We start from the raw sequence: 23,228 nt of genomic DNA, 5'->3' as shown, positions 1-23,228 counted from the left end.
TATATTATATATATACAGGCAACGAACAAACAAAACTGGAATCTGAAAAGTTGATCAGTTCTTGCTGACCTAGTTAAGCAAGACTATACACAGTTGTGTATAAAGAATATTATCACATTTACGTGTGCAAAATGTAAGTGTTACACCATTCATTAGATCTTGATTGATTCAATCTTACAAAAAATCTTGAAATGTGTGCTTGCTAAAGGTTATGTGGGTTGTTTATACTTATTTTCTTGAATCTTTGCAGATAATAAAAATGTTTTTGTTTTTCTAACACTGGAAAAAAAAAAAATCTGACTTAAATATTTAGTTTCTGGCACATTTTTATATTAGTTACTTCTTCTGACTGATGCATTTTAATTGAAATTTTGTGTCAGACATAACTAAATCATGAAAGTCAACATTATGAGGACCAATCAGACATTAGCGAAGCTTTTCTATCACTAGTGCATCCCTCTAGTAAGCTTCACATGATAGTAAAAATACTCAGCAACATAATGACAAAGACTACAAGGAATGAGATTTAATGACAGTACAAGACAACATCAATGGTCTCTCATTTAGAGGTCCCCATGTCATTGATGTGATGTGGCACACTGAAGCACTTACTGGTGCTTCACACTCATGCTTGAGACCACAGTGTGTGTGAGCACAGTTTTTCAGATTAAACTGGATTATTTTGCCTGTCTAAAATGACTGTTTTTATAATGTGCATCAAAAGTTCAATTTAAAGTAGCATACAGAGGTGGGTGAGCATGTGATGTCATGGAAGTAGTTTCAGATAACTCATCTGCGATGCAGGCCTTAATAGAGGGGGAAACTACAGTTGAAATAATTATGGTAAGGCCCAAACAGATGGAGAGGGAGAGAGAGAGGCAGAGAGAGAGGGATGATAATAAGCTGTTTGCTTTAAAAAGTCCTATTTAAAGGAACAGCTTTCAGGGTTCCTACACATTTTGCATGTCAACAAATCACACTTGTCCAGTCTCAAATTTCCAGAGTTAATACTGTGTTTAAGCTCATGGCCTAAAAGTGGAAGTGAATCGGTCGATGGATAGACGGATGTATGGATGGATGGAGTCAGCTAACTCACACACAGATATTGAAGAGTGTTAAACTGCACTTACCTCTTCCACAGAGATGGGAAGAATCACTCGACTGCAAGAAAAAAAAAAGAAGTTATTCAAACAAGGACTCGGAAATTCTAGTTCTCCTAAACAGAAATACCATACAAGAGAGCAAAAACAACAAAAAAGATATATCCATGTGGTCACATACTGAACTGCTTTAGTCAAACCAGCAACCCAGATTGGCCTAGATTGCAAGTTTAGCCTTTTGAGAAACATGAAGTTGAATCCTAAAGCGTTCCTTCTCTACAAATTAATTTATGACAGTTATTGACCTAAAACTTTACCAAAACTCAGAAACTGAGGAATCAATAGTTCTATCTTGGAACCAAACTGAATAAAAGCAATACATTGATAAATTAATCAGATCACTGCTTTGCAAGAGACATTGAGAATGTTCCTTGCTGAAGCAACATGAGGGTAAACGAAGCTGAATCTTACAGGCATTTCATTATGTTTCAATTAGATTTCTGAATAGGTAATGTTCACGCTTATGTTTCAGGCCTCATTTAGCGGAAGTCAATAAAAATGATGTTGATGTGCTGCTTACTTTTTTTTTTTTAGCTTTTTACAATACGCCTGAAACTGTCAGTAATTCTCTGTTCCGCCTTTGTTTACAAGAGCATGAAGAAAGCTGCTGGCTACCAAATGATCCTAAACGTTACAGATCACCCACAAAATGATGATGTGGCTCTTAGCTAAATGTCCTCGCACAGAAATGTATATGTAAAAACTAAGTTTTATGCACAAATGATGAATGACACACCTGCAAACAAAGTACATTGTTGGGTACAGAATTTCTTTGAGAAGGAATAGGAATATGTATTTGCCCTTGGGTTTGCTTAAGGATGTAGCATTGACCTAAGCTATTAATTGACAGCTTACCTAATCCAGTTGCTGTGACAACACTAAGATCTTCCTCTATTTTGCTAAAGTCGGGATGCACCGATTTCAGTTTTCAGACTAATAAATCTGAAATGGTCAAAGTTTCAGCTGCCACTAAAACAGGTGACATATACAGGACAATTTTGCTTTGAGAAGCATTAAAACCCCTTTTACACCATAGAATATCTGCTTTACATTTCAATAGTGTGACGATATGCATATCGTCACACTATTGACGATATGCATGGGTCATTACATGCCAAATACTCAATCATTGCCTTTCTATGCATGTTATGCTGTCAACACTGCTTTGAAATTGTGTAAGTCCTTACACATGTTGTAGCAATATTACGATAATTCTTTTTGCTTTTATCACTAATTTAGTTTACAATTAAGATTTTAATAGACAGACATATAACAAGGGAACTTTAAATAATAGAGATATTTCGCAGACATGACAAAACTTGGTGTTTCACAAAATACACTTTAAGGATGCGCTAGTTTATGGCAAAAGAGAAAACTGTGGTTCAGTATGTTAAATTTGCAAAAAATTGTACAAATGTAAATAATGTCAGTTTAATTATGTTTGTCAATGTGTAATTAGTAGAGTAGACTGTGTCAAACAATCCATCCATCCATTTTATGTTTCTGCAGGTTCGTGGTCACAGTGCAGCTCTCTGCAGCCATTGATGACAGAAGCTGATTACAGCCTGGACAAGCTGGCAGGTCATTACATGGTCTGAACTTATAAAAAAAAAAAAAAACTGTCTGTGAGAAGGTACACGTGTTTGTTTTGTAAAATTTGTGCCTCCAGCCATGAAGGTGTGAACTACAGGGAACAAATACAATAAGAACTATAAATCCCACAGTGCATGGCATCAATGGATTATTTTGTCTTTCATGTTTTGCTAGTAGTTTAGTTGGGTGTTACTGGTTAAGCGAGTTTATTGAATAAAGTATTTAAATAGAAGGTTGGATTTGTTTTGTTAAATAAACTCTTATGTGACAAAACAAACTACAAGAAATAATAACAAGTTTCCTGTAATTATTTCTCAATCTGTGTCAAGTTTGCTGTTTAAAAACGCCAATGCTGGACTTAGTCCTTCATCTGTTGTTATTTTAATATCTAAGCCAGGGGTGTCAAACTCCAGTCCTGAAGGGCCGCTGTCCTGCAGTTTTTAGATGTGCCACAGGTACAAAACACCTGAATCAAATGGCTTAATTACCTCCTCAGTTCTCCAGAGTCTTGCTAATTACTTAATTATTCTATTCAGGTGTGGTGCAGCAGAGGCACTTCTAAAAGTTGCAGGACACCGGCCCTCGAGGACTGGAGTTTGACACCCCTGATCTAAGCAATAACTGACACTGAACATTTTGTCTTTATTTTATTTTATTTTTTTCTTCATTTTACAGGATTTGATGTGGTAAAAAGGTGATCTGGTACAGTTTTACACAAAATGTTGAAGTTTTGCCCTGTAAATTGTTTCATATTTTTCTAGTCAAAATTTTAACCCAAACAGAGTAAAAAAAAATGCATCTGTTCATTATAGATCTCAAGGAGAAATCTGAATTGCTATTACAAAAATAGACAATCTAGACAAAGTACAAAAACTCTATAATGTAACACAAGTGATAACCAAAAAAAATCTAAAATAAAAAGTCACTGAATTAAGTTCTTCTTTGAAACTGTTTTAAGATAAAGTCCTGTTCAGTTTAGAAAACGTAACTAACGTCAGCAGCCACCACACTTTGGCTGCTGAAGGGAGGGATCTTAGTCTAGAATGGGAGCCCACACATTTACATCTAACAACAATGAAACATGGATTCATTTATGACAGAATTTGCAATGTGCATATTTCCAAATTCAGAAACCTCATCCGATGACGTTCCTGCAATTCACAATGCTTCCACCGTTAAAACGCACTGCTCTGCTTCCGCTCTCTGACCTGTCTGCATCTCATACCACTCTATGCACGCATACAGTATGCAGCTTTGTTGATTTTGTTATGTGAGCATGTGAAGTATGCCAAAATTCCCATAATCCTACACCCACCTGCCACTTAATGTAATCTGGGTCCCACAAAGGCGCTCACTGAATAGTAGGCCATATGCTGCTGCGGTTTACAGCTGCTCATTGCAAAAATATTTTAATGCTCTTTCTTAAAAGATGCACCTCATATAACACTTTTTGCCAAGTGTCTGTATCAAAAATCTGAATTTAATTCTAAAATGAAAAACAAGAACTGAAGATAATTTTTTTCCTGTCTTTGGAAGTCTCCTTGGTCCAAAGGTCTTGAGGGATCATGTGTCTCTCTGTGGCTTCAGGAAACAAACACCCCTTCTGCATTGCTCATCTTATATGTCCTTGTAGCTTATTTCTCTTTCTCTATTCATCCTCTTCCCTCTTTCAGCTTCTACATAATTCGCTTTATTGCTTCACATATTGCAAAAAGGATTATTTATTTATTTTTATAAGCACCAAAACCTACTGGGAAATAAGGAAATAAAAGGAGATCTAGGTCAGTGTCAGGTAAGGATCACTAGGTCACAAAGCACCTGTAAGACTTGACTCCTGGCCTCCATGATGGTTTCCTGTTATAGTGGATGCACAAGTCTCTTGCCTGTGTGTTGACAGTGTGTAGAAGCTTTTAGCCTTTAATAGTAACCAATTTAATTAATATCCAGGCTTACTGCAGAGGGCCTGACTCTCCCTAATCACTTCAGATCTTTGGCCATGCCACCACTCTGATCTGCGGCTTTTTGCTGACATTCATTGATTAAATACATGTGATAGGAAATCAACACAACGGTTGTAGGTGATTAGTCTCCAACACACGGAGCAGCGTTCACACCCACCAAACTTCCTCGGATTTTCCCACAAACTTCAATGGACTTACTTTGGATTTTGTGAGGAAGCGTAAGTCAAAACATTACATGAAGTAGAATGATGATGAAATTACTGGTGTGCACTTGTAGTCAGTTGCAGAGCGAACATTTTGCCCATGGTAACTCGGAAGGAGCTCCAGAAATCCATAGCTCAGGTGGGAACATCTGTTGCCAGGACAACTACTTGTGATACATCCCAAAAATACTCAGTATTATAGAAGACTGACAAGAGGTCAATGTGAAAACAAATGACTTCTGAACTTTGCCACATAGAGAGCACAAAAAATATGAGTTAGAAGCTAATCTGGTCAGGTGAAGCCAAAGTCAAACTTGCTTGTCTTCATGCAAAAGAAGATAAACAACTGTGTGGTGCGGAATCCTTTCATCCTGAATAAACCATCCCCACTGTGACACTTTGTGGTGGCAACCTCATGCTGTGGAAATGCCTTTTCAGGAGAAACGGGAAAGAGCTGTTTCCCGAATGGAGCTATTTGCAGGGCAGCACTAGATGAAACGTTGTTAGAAGTTGAAGTGGTGATCCATGCAGCACGCTGACCTTAAGCATCCAGTCAGGACTACAATGGAGTTGTTTAGAAAAAAGCTTATTCGTGTTAAATTGGCCCAGTCAAAGTCCAGACATAAATACACTCGAGAATCAGTGTAAAAATTCAGACTGACCTTAACCAATAATTCAAAAAAGAATGAGCAAAGATTGCAGCCTTTATTGACTAAAATTTGTAAAAAGTCTTAAACCATGTATATTTTCATTCACTTCAAAGTTATGCACAATTTTGTATTGGTGTATCGCGTAAAAGCCGAATGAAAAACTTTTTGCTTGTGAAAGGACAAAATGTGAAAAGATTCAAAGAGCTTTAATACTTTCCAAGGCATGGTAAGCTTATTGGAAGTGGATTTTGTTTTTTGTAGCTTGGTGTTCAGAAAGTATGTGTGACCTTGCCAAAGTTGCAGGGGGAAAAAAATTGAGTTTTAAATACAATATTTAGAAGAAGGTCCTTTACATTAAGGTTATCAGAGTGACGTTTTCTTCAGTTGGCAAAAAGAATTTGCTGTAATGAAAAAACTGAATATAATTTTGGATGTCTTCAGTATTAATATCTGAGTATTTTAATTTCAATCCCAGTAACATCCTACTTTGCCAGCATTGCATCCTTCTTGCCCTTCTGATTCTGAGCAAAGGCCCCAATCCGTTCTTCTATAAAGAACAGAAAGTCCTTGTGGGGGGTGGAGGAGTAACATTGTGTTAAAACAATGCAAAAACAATGAATTAAAAATACCCTTCCTCTTAGCAGGCACAGATTAATATGCCACTGCTTCCCTTCGGCCCAGCATCAAACACAAACCTCGCCATTTGCCCTTTACGCCACCTCCTCTACACCTGCCCATCCCGCACCTTATCCTCTCCAAGCATCCCCTCCACCCCGGGCCATCCAACACCTTCTTCATTCCTCCAGAGCTAAACGCCGGAATGCTCCATCGCTAGTTTCACCTTCACCAGAGCGCATCAATAACATGGCCACAGCGGCGCGGGCACGGCACGGCGCAGCGCGGCAGAGCACGGCACGGAGCGGCTTATGCCAGCCATTTCTGCCCCAGCACCAGCTTCCGTCATTTTAGCAACACTGGCAGAGAGAATTAAGAGCTAGAACTTGTGATGAAGGATGTGAAGGGCACAGGGAAGCACCGGCTGCAGTTGCATCAGCAGCCGGCGCTGTTCTATCCCTCAGTTGACTCTGCGTGATGGAAGGAATCTGATCATGGACATAAAGTCCTCTGGACGTCGACATCCCTCCGGACGCGCTCTCCTAATTCCTCTCCCGGGCTGCTGGCCACAATGTCAGCAGCTCTGCGAAACCGCATCAGCGCTCTGTCACGCAAACGCACACGCACACGCACACGCACAAACTCCACCGTGCACACACTGTTTTACTTACTATTCCTTTATGAGCATCTTTGTGTTATTTCAGCGGTGCAGTGGAGCTATATCCCAGACAGGCGCCGCTCCCAAACGGATCCAGAAACAGGGTCGGATTCCTCCCTCCGTTTATATAGTCGCCTTTATTTATCCGCTCGATTCTCTCCCACCTCTCTCCCCCCCCTCTCTCTATGTCATTCTACCTCCACAGTCGCTTATTTTCTTCAGATTCACTTCCTGATCGGGGCCGCGGCGCGGCGTTGCTGCTGCTCTGCTCCTGCTGCTGCTGCTGCACGCAGATCACAGGGGAAAAAAAAAAAAAGGCGCTGCGTGAGGAAACGAACGCACACTGAAAACGACGGTTCACCCGGAGAATGATCTGCGGTGCACCCGCACGGCCCACAGGTGACAAATGACACGGCCGCACAAATTAAAGAAATGTGTGGGTTTTTTGTTTTTTTTTTTCTTTTTTCGGTTGATTATGAAATTGCTAAACAGATACATGATGAATAAAAAAAAAGAAATAAATAAGAAACAAAGAATCAAACAAGGAAAGTAAAAAGAAAGGAAGAAGGAAAGAAGAGAATAAAAAGATTTGTAAATTGGAATTACTAAATTGTCTGAGCCGTTTCTTAATAAAAAAAATAGATATAGCCTACTTGTTAATAAAACACACTTTTTATTGAGAATGACAGCATAAATGCAAGACATCAAAATAACCTCTGTCCACGCAGTGGTCACAGGAACTTTGCTCTCACCTTTTTTACTAAGAGTGTGCAGCTCACTGCGTCATCATGACAGCGGTGACGTAGAAGCGCGATTCAGCGTCAAAGGATGACACGGGGACCACCGCTGGCAGGGACCAGACGCTCTCTAAGCCCTTTTAACGAAGTCCTCGCTTCTGATGCGATTAACTCCCACCGCTGTGTATCCTGACATCATTTCTGCTTTACAGACACCTTTATTGTCTTGCATAGGGGGTACGTAAGCCTTGTCACTGGGGTAAAGCTTCAATAAACATCCTAAAATAATTATAAATGAAAGACAAAGACCGAACCATAATTCTTTGGCCGTGCTTTGTTTCCCAACACGGGGGGTCTGTAGTACAGTACAAGGGATTCCAGGTCCCTAATCTCGACCCACTTCCTGAATATCACGGGATGTGGAAGCTATGTGAGTTTAAAATTATGTAACAGCAAGCTGGAGCTGTATTTATAGCTCATGTCTCCGTTTGACAACAACCACATATCCGCTTCTGGCTCTTGTAGTTTGTTTTAAAGATACATCTTTCAGTTTATCCTGTGCCGACATAATCTTGGTTTTATGGCTCATGTCCAATGAGATAATTCTACATGCGAGGTTTTTGTTATACAGTGCCTTGCAAAAGTATTAGTAACAGCTTCCATATTTTATTTTACAACCACAAACCAGTTTATTTTATTACAATTGTAAGTAACACACAAACACAAAGTAGCATATAATCATATGCTACTTCTGAGTACAGTGCAATTAACATGATGATTCTCAAATGTTTAAGTCATTTTTTAAGACTTGTCACGAATTCTCAGATGGATTCTGGTCTGAACTTTTAGTTGGCCATCCTGACAAATCAACATACTTTGATCTAACCATCCTTTTGGTTCTCCATTGGTATTTGGGATGATTAGCAGTGTTAGTCTTCCCACACTGTCTTCCAGAATTTAGACCAAAAAGTTACAGCAGCTACCAAATTAAAAAGAATTTGGTAATCAGAGAATTCTCTGATTAATTCTCTCTTTGTCCATCCATCACTTTGGATGACCATTGAACAGTTCTCCATGATGAGATCTTCAAAGTTGTGGATATTGTTTCTTTTTTTATTCTGACTGCTTGAAACACTCCTTAGATCTGTTATAGGACTTGAGAATGTATTTCTATTGTTCACCATGCATTAGCGTTATTATGCTAGATAATGTCTAATGATTGTTTTGGATACTTGATAAACACCCAAAATATGATCAGTTCAGTCTGAGTCCTTTTACTCATTTTGAGGAAAATTCTGAATCACATATTTTATGTGCAAAAAAATAAAAGCAAACCAACAACCTTAAAATTGGTGATGGTGTGTTTGGCAAAATATGCATTTTCTGTTACCAGTTTGTAGCCAAGCTGTTAATGAAGGTAGCAGTTCAATTTTAACTACATATTGAGTTCTACATCCTGCGTTTCAGTCGTTTCATGAAAAGCTGAGCTGGAGCAGCCTCTCCACCTCCGATGTGACTGATGATTTCGCACATCTCGTCTCAGGTGGTGAGAGGTGCAAGCGTCAAGTGATAAAAATCTGCTAAAACGCGATATCAGGTGGCAGCTCAGCGTGACGAAGGACTTGCAAACACCAACCACCTAGATGTGAGAAAATAGTTTATGCTCATCACGCCTGAGCATGTTTTCTGAGTGCTGAGATATTTTGTTAACACTTATTAAAATAGCTTGGTGTTTTAAAGATTTAGATCATTTTCAGGGGCAATGACAGATCATTTGTGCACAAGAAAATTCTGACATTTAGCCTACACACGGTATCGATTTCTTCATTTCTGTTTTAAAAAGTATTCTTCAGCTAGTATCATAATTTTCAAAATTTTATGGTTTTGTTGCTCCTTGCTAAGAAAAAGCATAACCCATAGCATGCTGCTGCCACCACCGTGTATGTCTGTTATATTAAGAGTGATGCTCAGATTTTGTTTGTAGGTCAGCATACAAGGACTTCCTTTGAAACACAGATTCTATGTTTCAGGTATTTTCAGGTTATATTTCAGCATGTTTGAACACACGTGTATTCCACCAAATATGCATCATATTCTTCTTTTACATTTTAGTTTTTAAATGTTCATCACTGCTATAATTTGATGGTACTCCACAGAGTACTGGGTGCTTTGGCCAAACAGAAGATAAACCAAACACTGCCATCTCCTGGTTTGTGTTGGAACAACTTAAAAGCAAACAAAATGCAATAATTAGAGCGATGCAGTGGAAAAAAAAGGAATAAAGTCTTTATTAACTTCCACATACTCTTCCACATACAGACACCCATTTACCAAAATATCTCTACTTTATCTTCATTCAGGGCAGAAGGAGCTCCAGGCAGACAAAACAGAATGAACCTACATAAAAGCAGCACGGCACAGTTAAAGTACACCAAGAATTGACAGTGGAAATGCTAGGAAAAAATAAATACACATATAAAAGGTAAAAGGAAAAGGGGGGATAGAGGTCTGAAGCCAATCATCCAGAAAACATGCCACCGTGAGCTGGGTTTGTGTGGAATTGGGGTAAAAGTGCTGAATTTCTTTTGAAGGAGACAGACTGGAGGAAAAACTGACACAAACTAAGACGTCTGACTAATGGCAGCTTTATGGGGAAATGCATTAAGTCACTATTATAATGCCCTCTGCAGTGTAGAACACCTTCACTGATATGTGTGAAAATGCAATCAGTTAATTTTCACTTTTCAATAAAAAATGTACTCTTTGTACATTTTGAAATGCATTTTTTTTTACAATATGTTAATTGTAGAAAAAAAAAACTAAAGCTGATATATCCATCCATCCATCCATCCATCCATTTTCTTTACACCCTTGTCCCTAATGGGGTCGGGAGGTGCTGGCGCCTATCTCCAGCTAACGTTCCGGGTGAGAGGTGGGGTCACCCTGGACAGGTCGCCAGTCTGTCACAGGGCAACACAGAGACAGACAGGACAAACAACCATGCACACACACACTCACACCTAGGGACAATTTGGAGAGGCCAATTAACCTGCCAGTCATGTTTTTGGACTGTGGGAGGAAACCGGAGTACCTGGAGAAAACCCACGCATGCACAGGGAGAACATGCAAACTCCATGCAGAAAGACCGGGGCCGGGAATCGAACCCAGAACCTTCTTGCTGCAAGGCAACAGCTCTAAGCTGATACATAAGGTAAAATAAATACTCTAAGCATACTTTGAGAAAATTATTTGAAAACAGGCTGACTTCCTTTGAAAAAAATGGACATTAGCCTTACAAAAAGATAATGACTGTCTCTTCTGATGACCCGAGATATATCAGCAAAATGTCTCGACTTTTACTCCACATTTTCTTTGTACAAACCCCTGGAAGACATCCCAGCAGATGTACTGATAAGCACCACCAGGCAATAACATCTGGATGATTTGCATTCAAAATATAACACATCAAAGAAACCCCATAACAATTGGATCGCCCTCTAATTTTAAAGTGGTTAGATGGGAAGGTGATACCGAACCAGGAGGCCGCATATCCCTTTTCTTCTCTTGCGGGGCGAGTTAAAGCAGAGGAAATGCTGGAAAACACTCTGAAGGTCGGGAGAAAGAGGAAGTGAAGAGAGCCCAGAGGATTTGGGGGAATACAGATGGCTGATGCCTCTTTCCTTTCACAGTTTCTCCTCCAATTTGCTCTTCATCTCCCTTGTTTGTTTTACTTTTCTCCTCATCAGCTGTCCATTGGACTCATTTCTACAACAATCCCATTAGTTTTTCAATTGGGGAATTTGTAAAGATGGGTGTTGTCTTTCTTATGGAGCTGTGTCACAATTTTTTGTTCGACACTTCAAGGCGCCTGTTTTGCACGTTGTTTTCTCTATCCATCTCCATTTAAACGAAGGCCTCTGGGCCCTCTGAGCCGTTGATTTTGATGTATATTTTGGCGTCCTCGGCTTTCTGCTGTAGTTCTCGATGGAGCGTCCGTCTGTACCAGATCAGGTAGAGAGGCAGCAAGAAGCCCAGCATGCTGAGCACAAGCAGTCCGATGTTAACCTGCAGGGTGACACAGGAGTAAGCAAGGTTTCAATCTGGCTTGATAGCTGAATGTGTTTAGGTGGGTGATGATTCCTACCCAGAATGGGTCTCCTTCAAGTGGTCCCATCATTGCCAAAAACAGGGGCTGTTGCAGCAAAGCAAAAACAGCACTGGCGAGAGACTGCATCCCTGTTAAGCTGCCAAACTGAGAGGAGGGATATCTAAAAAGAAAACATTTTGTTTAGTTAGTCACTCTGCAGCAGCGTCTACCAACATGGAAGTTTGATACGCATAATGAGTAAAAATGACTTGGCAATTGAAATTAAAATGGGCATGAGAGATTAAAATGACGTTGGTACATACACAGCAGCATAAAGGCCCCCGACGGCAGAGTGAATGAATCCTCTCACCACAGTGTGTAAGATGAAGGAGATGATCTGAGGAAAGAAGAAAAACAGAATCCGTGTTTATTCGCTTTTGCGTCTCATGTGAAGTTAATTCAGTTTCCCTTTAGCCAGATGGTGTTAGTGTGCAATCAGATGCCTACATTTACTGTCAGCTCGATACAGTAAAGTCAGCTCTGCATATGGACACAGATCTGGTGAGGACATAGAACAGGAACATCAAAGGGACGCTCACCTGTAACTGGAGATTTGGTATCAGACAGGTGACACCAAATCCCACCAGAAGCAGGTTGGTGAGGACGAAGGCTCGCAGAGCGTTTGTCACTTTCTGGATCTTTTTGTCTCTGCGCTTTGTCTTGCTTTCACCTCTAAAATGTAAAAAAGAAAAGAAAGTTGGATTACGAGGGAGGGATGCCATGACAGGATTTTATTGGAATCATAAATAACAATGTCTCTAAAATTATTCTAAAACACACCAACAGCACAATGTTTCCTGGGATGCAAGCTCTCTCCCCACTATCCCCCTCCCCTTTTTTTGTACAAATTTAATGGTAATAATTGTAAAACCACTTCACATTTGCCAACTGTAGTCTGTTTTCATGTTGCATTTAGAGCAATGGCTTGTCAGCGTGTGTTAAAACGAACTTGTTTCACTGTGGAAAATGAAACTTTCTTTCCAGCTTTACAAGCAGAAAGAAACAAGGTTTTTAATTCTCTTTTCTGGAGTTGACACACACATTTCCCACCAAAAGCTGCTTTCTTTGGAACACAGAGCCTTTTAAGTCCATTGAGGAAATAAAAAACCACAATATAATTGTTTATACTCGTGCGTAATTATTAGAACAGATCAACACTCAGACTCACTTGCTTAAGGGTTCCTTGTCTTCTTCCCCGTCATCACAGTCCTTCAGTTTCCAGTCCATAATTTGACCAATGACAGGAGTGGTCATCAGACAAAGCAGCTGGAGCACACCAAAGATGGAGGAGTACAGACTCACTGAGGACCAAATGAGGACAACATATTTATTGTTGTTTATTGGAATATAATACAACACTGTTGAAAAAAGATTTTTTTAAAAATGATGCAATCCAGATGACAAAAGTGTGGGGAGAGGTCACTACCTGGTTAGATGGTTAGTCATTGCAGTTAATAAACTGTGTGGGACTGTGTGCAACAAGGTCGTTCAAAAGTCAATATGTTGCCATTAGGGCACATATTTGTGGCTCTGGGAGCAGTGACACATGAAACGTGAGTCATGTGAAGCAGTGTAAGATGTTTGTTCTGCTGATTCTTCTAGAAAAGTTGTTAATGAGTCAACTAATAATACTGGTGGCTTTAGTTTAAAGCTGTGTGACAGTTGAAGGACTCGGTTATTGACAAGGACAACTAAGAAAACAAATGTAGTACTCCACTTGTTGTCAGCTGGATATTTAATAAGCCAATGCTAAGGTAAACTACTGCTAACGCTAAAGTTTTTGTCTTACCAACTTCCATCCTTTCCACTGAAAATGAAAAAGTTACGTTCAGTTGCTTTTAGGTCATGATACAAGCCAGACGGGTGCTGTCGATTGAGTCAGTCTTTGCACACAGACAGACATGTCTCAGAAGCAAACAGACTGACCTGTGTCAAGGTTTCCATCACAGAGCACCTCCAAGACGCTGTTCATGGCCCCCATGTAGAACAAGAGACGGAGCTGTGTGATGCACATGGTCGATGCGCTAAGCAGAAAAATAGGGCTCATGATGCTCTTCAGAAAAGACTGAGCTGCAGAAAGCGAAAGCAAGACATTTAGAACAGGGGTACAAACTAAGTCAGGATTCTTTAAACCTTCATCATTTCAGGAGTTTTATTTTACACTGCACTCTTACTTTCTTCCTGGGGCTTGCAGTCCATTTCCAGGTCCATGGTGGATAGGCAGAGAGTGCGTCCATCCTTACCAACCACCTCCTTTTGTTTCACGTTGTTGCTGACGCTCAGGCGGCGGCCCACTGTGGTCACTTGGTGGTAGAACTGCTTTCCTGTGATCTTATGGTCAAAGCCTAGCCAGCTGAACTTTATTTTCACACTGAGAAGGCAGAGAAGCAAATATTTTTATTACATAATTTTTGATCAAACTCTCTCAGTGGGAGTAGGATTTATGTTGGCAGTGTACTTGGGAGCATAAATATGCAACTGTCTTTGCTACTGACGTGTAGTCCATGTCTTCTGGTCCTGGGAATGGCTCCAGTGGCCAGTTGAAGAAGCAGTTGAGGAAGACAAGTCCAGCACAGGAAGCCCACACCACGAGAATGGTAATGAATGAGGCACCGAAATCATAGATGACCTGTCCACAATGAAGGAAAATGTCAAACTGAAGTGGAGGTAACTTTTTTAACAACTTATGGCCTAAAAGATCCATAGAGCAAAACCTTTAACATGACTATTAACATGGTTTTGCTCTATCTTCTTTCTTCGTAAATCATATCCGAAAGGTATTTGACTGAGAACGTTTCAAAATCTTTTTGTCCTTTGAATACACAGACACAACAGACAATTTTACATTAAATTTCTCAAAAAGTATTGAAGAACATAAACGAAAAAATATTTGTTTGGACAAAAAAAGTTTGTTTATAGCTTCAAATAATATGTGGAATATTTTTTTAGATTTTGCTTTGACTCATTTAATGTTCTTTTTTGAAAAGGAATACTTTTCCATACCTTGACACCAGGGAATGTGACGGCAGACGAAGCATAAGAACCAATCATGAGGGCAATGAAGGTAGAACGAAGGTTTCCAAACATATTAGGGAGCTAAAAGGTAAAGGAAACAAGGAAAAATATCATAGATTAGCATATTCTGTCCATATTGTACCCTACACTAAAACAATGAACAAAGATGCTAAAAAAAAATAAGGTAGATAAGGTCTGTTTCTCTGTGAATGTCAGCATAAAGGTTAAACAAGCATCATAGTTATGTCAGCTGCACTTATTTGGAGATGAGGGAATCATATGGGGGCGCCATAAAGATGATGCCCAATGACACTCAGGTCAGAGGGCACAGTGGGGACCAATCAGCAAGACTGCATGGTTCAAAATGAGGAGGAGGCAAAAGCACAACAAACTGACATGAAGCAAATCAAAGCATAACAGATACACATGAACACAGCTGTCCATTACACCACACAAAACTCTTAGAGGAGGGGGTCGACACAGCTGAAACAGTCAGGGGGGGAGAGAACCAGTCCTGGTACCAGAAACAATATGGACAGGGTAGAGAGTTCATATTTTTTATTTTTTTTTTATTTTGTTTTGTTTACACCCTCTGCTCCAACTGGAAGAGAAGGATAACAGAGTTGGAGGACAAAACGGGGCAACACAACCAACAAAAAGGCATTCACGAACTGTTCTGTTTTCAAGTGGCTGAACAACAACAAGCACATTCTTTTACATAAGACTGGGGAGGGGATTTGCTTTGTTGGGGAACCAGTTTACTGTATTTCTCAGCAGTAACATCATTCAGAAGTACTTGTCAAACTTAACCAATAGACATTTACTAGTCTTTAACACTGACAGAGAGTTAAACTGGCATTGCACAGTGTTTCCTATGCAACATGCAGAGAAACTATACTCCAGAAGCCAGTGATGTAGCTTGTGTTTAATGATTAACCCAACACTCTTTTATAGCGCTTGAGGTTGTTAAGGTGACGAGGTGAACCAGCGTTCAAGGGTAAAGACGTGTTTCCATGCATACTATGGAGAATCTATTATTCCCATAACTTTAGCTTGTGAGACATTTAAGATGTTCAAAAGACGGTAGAAATGAGTGATTTAGTCTGTGTTGTTATTGAGGAATGTTGTTTCACGGAGATTTACTGGTGTAGAGCCACTGTCCGGTGAACAGCATCACCATGGTAGCGTCATGGACTCTTGACTGAGTTATCAAAGGGTAAAAGTGATGGTGAGAGGAAGCAACAGCAGGAGGAAAATCAGAGAGGAAAGAATGCAAATGAATAAAGAGGCGTCCACCCAGTGATTCCTTGAATTAATTAAGATCGTGGGTTGTTTTTCTTTGCCTTTGTATCCGAGGCTCCTCTCAGATTTAATGAAAACCATTTCAAATATGTATCACTTGTCAGTATGTGAAGTCAGATATTGTTAAATGAAGCTATGTGAGATATGATATGAGGCCATATTTTGGTCATGTAAACAGTTTTTTAGTATTACACTCTTATGAACTTGCACTATAATGACTTGCAAAAAGAATTAACTTTTTTTTACAGTGTCACATTTTGTCACTGTGTTACCACAACCATTAAAGTATTTCAATTTCAGATTTTATGTGATTGAAAAGCACAGAATAGTGGATCGTTTTGAAGAAGTAAATGATACGTCTCTTTCAAAATTTTCATAAAATGTGTAGCATATGATTGTATGCTGTCCCTTTCATTTGTGAAACTTAAAAACACCATATTCTTTCTTTTTTACGTGACAATTATGTGCTGCTTTGCGTTGCCCAAACACAAAGAATCCCCACTGCATTCCTATTTCATGTTACTCAGCGGTCCTTCCTCACATCTGAAGCAGAGCTGAAATACACTTCTGCAAATCTTTTCAGAAAAGACCAGAACAAAAGGAGGAATTCAAACAGGAGATGGAACAGAGTGACTAGCCGGGGGTCCAGTAAACAATTCTAGCAGAGTGTTAATGAGGAGGTCTTATAGACACATACATTGCTCGGACAACAGGCAGCTGGTGCACCAGCTCTGCAGCAAGAAAAATGCAAAGCACAGAAACCTGGCAGGCCCACTTACTGTGAGGGAGGTGAAGGTCATGCACATGCCTCCGAAGCCATTGAAAGTGAGTGCAATGAAGATAAGAACGGAGAGCTCTAAAAAATGACACATCATTAGAGTGCTGACAATCACTACATCACATGTAGATATGGAAAATGGACAGATTGGATCACATGGACTCACCATTTGGCTTGTAGGCTCCATAGGCAATGAGTAGGCAGGAAAAGCCAAAGCAGGTGCTGAAAGTAGATGACTCTGTCAAGCATTTTTAGTGACCAAAACTACTTCTCTTATTTTTTTTTTTACAAGAATATAATATAATCTCAATTAACTCTTGCTGGTTGATTACCCTTCCGAAAAGCAGTAATTAATATCCTGTTTCTGGTTTTTATTGAGCCAATATTGCTTTGCTCACCTGCCCAGCAGTCGAAGTTTCCGAGGCCCATATTTATCCATGACGATCCCCAGCGGCAGTGTGATGGCTGAGAGCAGGAAGGAGCCAACTGTGAAAGCAAGATTCAGCATCTCATCCTGTTCTTTGCAGATCAGCCAGCCGTTCATCCTCAGTGGACCCTCCGGTACGACGGGCTTCATCTCCACCCCGTCTCCCGAACCCACTAAGGATTCGTCCGATTCGAAGGCGTCAGCGTAGTCATGGGGGATCGGCGTCGCCGCAGACTGAGACCGATTGTAGCTGGAGCTGTTACCTGTAGAGCATGATGAAATGATGGTCAGATGGATCTTCTATTTTTTTTTCCCTCCTTGTTAAAACATGGTACATATCAGCTTTATAAATCTACTTTCACTTATTATCTGAAATGTAAAGTCTGCACTTCTATTTCATCACAAGATCATGACGCATCATTACACGGTCGTCACATGTGGAGTGAACTCATCCTCAGTTATCTGTGTGGTAAAAATCAGTCTATAAAATGCAACATGTCAGCAAAAAATCTGCACAGACAGAAGAAATTAAGCAGGAACACAGAGAAACATTTTGACTCAAATCTCGTCAGGCTGTCTGGGATTTTATTGAGACTTTAAATGTGAGTGGAATAAAAGGTGATCAGCTGGCAGAGGCAATGAACTGTTATCAGAACCTTTAGGTTATAATGTGAACAGGTACAAAGGTTCAGGAAGAGACCAAATGATAGAGAAACTTGAAACATTGCCTCTTTTGTATCCACCAGCCAGTAACAGTGTGGCATTGCAAAGTGGAACTTCCCATCATGACACATTTCATAAGACGGCGCCAAAACCTTCTGCAGAACTTTGTACATAATTTTCCAAATATCCTGAAAATGGGTTTTCTTTTATATAGTGTTTCATGGTGCAAAGTGGAAAAATTTATCTAACTCAGTATCAAAATTGAGTACTTGTTGTGCTGATAAGTTGCGAATAAATTTTGCTTTTAGTTTGTATGAGTAACTATTGAAGAATGAAGTGAAATTAGCCTAAAATAGAAAATAAAAAATGCCTGTTTGTGTAAAAATAAAGAAGAAATGTCCAGCAGTGGCCCCATGAACTCAAATAGAGTTCATGGGAGACGTGATTTCCTGTTGCATAACACATGGTCCCTCTGTGACGCTACTTGCAGAAGGAAAACCAAACTTAAACCACACCACTATCTTGCACATCTGGATTTTATAGCCGTCTCCTGCACAGGTCGTCTAACTTCCACCACTCATCACTTTTCTATCAGCCTTTGTCCCCTCCCTGGTCTTTATCAGCACCCTTTAAACTTCCAAATTACTGGTAATAAATGCTGGATGTGGAACTCTCTGTTCTTCATTTCAAAAGTCACATGGCTGAAAAGAGCTGAGATGTTCTTTTTTTTTCCTTTTTGGTCTTATGTCATCAGAATGAGATGCAACTGTTGTGGCAGTTTTTTTTTATTAAAGTACAAATTTTAGTGTACGTTTTCAGAGTCCATGTAATAGACCAACACACATTTCCACATAATTGTGAGGTGTGTAAATGATAGGTAAGTTTTTTTTCCCCCCCAAATTAAACTCTGAAAAGTGTGTTGTGCATTTCTATACAGCCCCTTTATATCACCAATAAACTGTGATCATATACAGCTAAATTGTGATTTGCAACTCTGGAGGAGCTGCAGAATACTCAGGTGAAAAATTCCTGTTTTTCGTTTTAATCCAGCCCTTAAAAGGCACAGCAAAAATGTGAGATGGTTTAATTAAATGACAACACAAATGAACTTCTTTTAGAAACACAATCTTTGGCAGAAAGCTAACATCACATTACACATGGTGGTGGCGGCATCATGATGTGAGGTTACATTTTTCACACGATTTTTACATTTAAATATAACGGGAATGAATAAGGATTTTACTTTTAATTTATCTGGAGACACATATTCCTTTTCCAACCGCCATTTTTGCCAAGCTTCATATAAAATAAACGACTTGGTCAAATCAGAGATTGTGCACAAATGTTATCTGTTCTTTAAAACACGAAGCACAACCTGGAATTTTATTAAGATGAGCAATAAGACAAAATAAGAAAAAGATTGCTTAATCTTTTTATGGGTTTTTTAAAAAGGAGCAACAAAGACGCAGTTCATGTGGTCCATTCTCGGATGTTGTCTTTCAGTAGGTCAGTGTCTCTGTCCTCATCTAAGCTAACAGAGACAAGAAACAGCACAGTAACATACTGTCTCAAGAAACCGTACTCTATTCTTTTGTCCCTTCGGACCACTTTGCCTACCTGCCTGCCTGAATGCTCTAACGTATCTGATCTGTTTAAACCGCCTGAGTCCAGCCTGGGACATCTTCACAGATAACATTTTATTTTCAAAGACTGGAGAAGATGGGAAGGTATATTCCCAGGTATCAGTGTTGCTTGACATCTCTTGAAAGTCAAAGCATTACTTTCCCCCCCAACCTTTAATTTGAAATGTATTTTCAGAGAGAAAACTCACAGCAATAAAACCTAAATGACTTGTCAGATATGCATGATGAAAAATGGTAAACGATAACGATTCAATCTAAACATTCAGACTCACCTTCCTCGTTGCAAAGGTAAGAGTAGAAGCCCTCAGACTTCAGCATGATGAGGAGGGAGCCCCATCCCAGCAGCACAGCGGAAAACAGCAGGTTCTCAATGATGGCGGTCACTGCCATCCACCAGCGCCTGGCGAAGGCTGTGGCAAGGGTCGGAGCCATGGCTGAGGGGGAGAGGGAAAGCTTGAGGAAGAGAAAGGACAGAAGAGGAAGAAGGCTGGAAGAGAGCAGAGAGAGCCTCCTCGACTGACGGTCAGAATGAGGAGTGACGGATTTCTTATCTGAAAAGAGAAGTAGAGGAGGGAGGGGAAGTTGCAAAGTCAGCCTATCGGTGAAGCCAGTAAAACCCTGGAAGGACTGGTTTTTCAAATGAGACAAGGTTGCGCGTCTAACTTTGCACCACTGGGAGATCACTGATTGTGTGAAAGGATTGTAAATGAGTATTGTAGTGAAAGAGCTATTTTGATGGATTTAATACAAAAAGGAACAAATTATTCTTATAAATTGTGGTGATTTATATACATTCTTGCTTATAGTTTATAAAAAGATAAATAAAAGAACAATCAAATATGAGCATCACAGAGTTTCTGCAGGCGAACAAACTGGTCCAGACTGGACTGAAGACTGGTCAACCGATGACCCTCTTGCATTTCTCCTGTGCAGCCTCCTCCCCAAATGTCCTCTCATATCCAACCAACCGTCAAAAACGTTTTTCTGCAATTACTATAGTGCATTCCAAACAAATTAAACAACCTGCTTTGTTTTTTTCACTCACAGAACACACCATCCAAATGAGATGCAGAAGCAGCAGATTGAAAAACTAATGTCCACAGAAGTCACTACTTCTAAGAGTAATGAGTAATGCACAGATTAATAACTTAAATTCCTATTCATGTCAACCTAAACATTGTTAACCATTTTTCTTGTTAGATGTCTATAAAAATATAAAACAAATTCTCACCACTCCAGGCTTCAGGTAGTGCTTCAAAGCACCCAGCTCTCTGTATCTGTCTTGGCTCCCTGACCAGGTATCTGTGAAAAACAACATTTATATACTCAGCAAAGGGCGCCCCCTATTGAATTTTGACAGCGTACAGTCTGTCCTCTCGTCAACTCCCAATTTCTGAGAAAGACTTGTGTTGAGGGCAATGATGTGAAAACGAGACTATTAATCTATTTAGTAACCAAATCACCTAGAATGATAATGTCATGCACCCGTAACAGAGGTCGTGGGAAGATTGAGGAAAAACCCCTTTCACAGTGGCGTTTAAGTTTGATCTTATCAGTCGTTGAAGAATGGGACGTGTAGAAATGGATGGGATTAATTGCGCCAAACATTGTCTGAGAAGTTAGAAGACAGCATATCTGCAGGTCAACACTTCTGTGGCTCAGTCGTAACTATTGATTGATCAAGAGAGCAGAAAAAAAAGAAGCCTTGACGCAGATTCAGTGCTTATGTGAGCGGTTCTCAGATGTTTACTGTGCTTTGTTTTCGAACTATGGCCAGCAAGCAGTGGTGTTTTTAATAAGGATGTTGGCTTCCTGTCTAAGGCAGCGTGACCAGCGGGGCAGCATAAGAGCTTCCAACAAGTTCGCATGTCACTTTAGCGGGGCGCAAATCTCTGGGAGAAAACGTTCCTCGGTTGACCAGGAGGCAGAAGTTGGCATCTGACATACAGCTTCTCACTTGATGGTAACTTAAAGAGCCATTTGATCATTTTCAGTTATGTTTTTATGCAATTCAAATCTAACAGAAGACTATTATCAAAACAAGATATATTTGGAATAAAAAAAAAAAGATTAGACAGTTGAAGGATGGGGTGGAGGGTGGACCCAGGATGATGCCCACGTTTTGAAGATCAAAGACTCAAAAGCTGTTTTATATAGTTTATTTTATTAATTTATGCATTTAACACATTCTTGGATGCTGAACATTAGGCTTACTCATGTTGACCCGTTTTTTGACAAAAAAAAATAAAAATAAAACAGTCATCAGTAATTCTTCATATACATGCATTCATGCCTAAAGATATAGAAGTTAAATGAATTGCACAAAAGCTGGAAGGGTTACAAATACATGATGGTTAAAAGTTGTTTTTCAGTTTGGGTAGTGTTTGTCTTGACTTGCAGTGGACTCTGGATCTGATGTGATCAATATGCAAATCAATCACTGAGTGAGCATCAGCAATCACAGGGACATAAACACTGATATGCTAATTTCTGCTGGTACACAGGTCAAACTGTTAGATTGAAAGGTAAAGAAACACTCCTCTATCACATCCTGGGTTTGTGATTCAGGAAATGATGGTGGACCATCTCCTAGACCTGTTACTGTGAGAGCCCATGAGAGGCTTAATAATTACTCAGTCTTATCACAAACCCCTGCATACACAAATAGACCACAATTAGAATTAACAAACAGTGCATCATTTTTACTTCATAGGGTTTATCCATCTCGTGATATATCTGGTTAATTGGGGAAGATACCAGAGGAGGGATGTGGGGATTTGAATGCATTTTGTAAAGGTTCTGAATTGTAATAAAGAAAAATTCAGTTTTAAAATTTCAAGGCACTTGTTTTTCCCAGGTTTCAGGCTCTGTGGGCTCAATGGAGGCATAAAGCTGTTATATGCAGACAGATCTCCAAGTTCAGATTCCATCAATCCTTATTTTCTTGAACAAGCTGCCAAATATAAATTTTTCCAGAATCTCTCACATTTATATTTTCATCCTTATTGTTTTGAATAATAAGATGTCTGGCACATGTAAATCCATCTGCCACAAATACAAATAACTACAGGCCAGTTTGAAAATGTTGTGACCAACTAAAGGATTTCTTGAGGAAAAATGTATTATTTTCGAGCAACATTAAGACTTAGAAAACACACTATCACTTTTGCAAAATTGATGAATTCCATTTTTTGTCAGTAGATTTGTAAATAACTTCTGTGCTGATATTTTCCTTAAGTTGCCAAAAGCCTTTGACACAAGTGGGCACTGTCTACTATATCTTAAATTACTGGTCAGCTCAAAATTTGCTGTCATTTTCCTCTTTCCCCTTTGCTTTCAAAACAAGAGGGGAATTCAGCCATTTGATTCTTGTGTTATAAGATAAACATATTGAAAAAAAAATGGGGTCCTTTTTAAATTTAAATGTTTTTGTCAAAGAGCAACATGAACGAGTGATAATTTTTTTTCTTATACAAGTCAACATTTTTTTCAGTTCATATTGATGTAATTGAAGTGAAAATGTTTTTTGTATTTTAAAGTAAAACGTTTATTTTGTGCTGAATTTCAACAGCAAAATGCAGCGAGTCCACAGTCGCTGTGTAACCAAAAATATGAGCACTTTACTAAGGTTAAAATGTAATTTCAGTTAATAACTAAATCAGAAACAAAATCCACC

The 23,228-nt window shown here is 39.5% G+C and overlaps 2 protein-coding genes and 1 long non-coding RNA gene across 4 annotated transcripts in view; 1 reads left to right on the top strand and 2 right to left on the bottom strand.

Moving 5' to 3' along the window:
- LOC103475497 (uncharacterized) overlaps positions 1–2,893 on the top strand; it is a 13,048-nt gene extending 10,155 nt beyond the window's left edge. Inside the window, exon 2 of the long non-coding RNA XR_535335.1 lies at positions 2,670–2,893. This is a non-coding gene — a long non-coding RNA (uncharacterized LOC103475497). The remainder of the gene's footprint in view (positions 1–2,669) is intronic.
- pitpnab (phosphatidylinositol transfer protein, alpha b) overlaps positions 1–7,173 on the bottom strand; it is a 17,791-nt gene extending 10,618 nt beyond the window's left edge. The window contains exons 1-2 of the mRNA XM_008427160.2: positions 6,854–7,173; positions 1,131–1,161 (exon numbers count right to left, since the gene is read on the bottom strand). Coding sequence (XP_008425382.1) covers positions 1,131–1,161; positions 6,854–6,870 — 48 coding nt within the window. The 5' untranslated portion in view covers positions 6,871–7,173. The remainder of the gene's footprint in view (positions 1–1,130; positions 1,162–6,853) is intronic.
- Positions 7,174–11,302: 4,129 nt separating this feature from the next.
- On the bottom strand, positions 11,303–20,839 carry slc43a2b (solute carrier family 43 member 2b). Of its 2 annotated transcripts, XM_008427165.2 has the most exons (15): positions 20,784–20,839; positions 19,825–20,103; positions 17,218–17,509; positions 16,986–17,041; positions 16,821–16,897; positions 14,728–14,820; positions 14,220–14,353; positions 13,899–14,095; positions 13,651–13,794; positions 13,514–13,531; positions 12,893–13,025; positions 12,264–12,396; positions 11,988–12,061; positions 11,722–11,845; positions 11,303–11,642 (listed from the first exon to the last, which is right to left on the bottom strand). In XM_008427165.2, exons 2-15 carry the CDS (start codon positions 19,982–19,984, stop codon positions 11,481–11,483), a joined length of 1,797 nt encoding a protein of 598 aa, XP_008425387.1. In that variant the 5' UTR covers positions 19,985–20,103; positions 20,784–20,839; the 3' UTR covers positions 11,303–11,480. The 2 variants fall into 2 exon arrangements, with proteins under 2 accessions (XP_008425387.1, XP_017164234.1); XM_017308745.1 differs by lacking the exons at positions 13,514–13,531; positions 20,784–20,839 and having other exon boundaries at positions 19,825–20,073.
- Between the last annotated feature and the right edge of the window lie 2,389 nt (positions 20,840–23,228).

This window comes from Poecilia reticulata, linkage group LG14 (assembly GCF_000633615.1).
Source record: "Poecilia reticulata strain Guanapo linkage group LG14, Guppy_female_1.0+MT, whole genome shotgun sequence".
In the NCBI taxonomy this organism is placed as follows: Eukaryota; Metazoa; Chordata; class Actinopteri; order Cyprinodontiformes; family Poeciliidae; genus Poecilia; species Poecilia reticulata.
The sequence above is the reverse complement of the archived record's forward strand: the minus strand, read 5'-3'. Positions and strand labels throughout refer to the sequence as shown.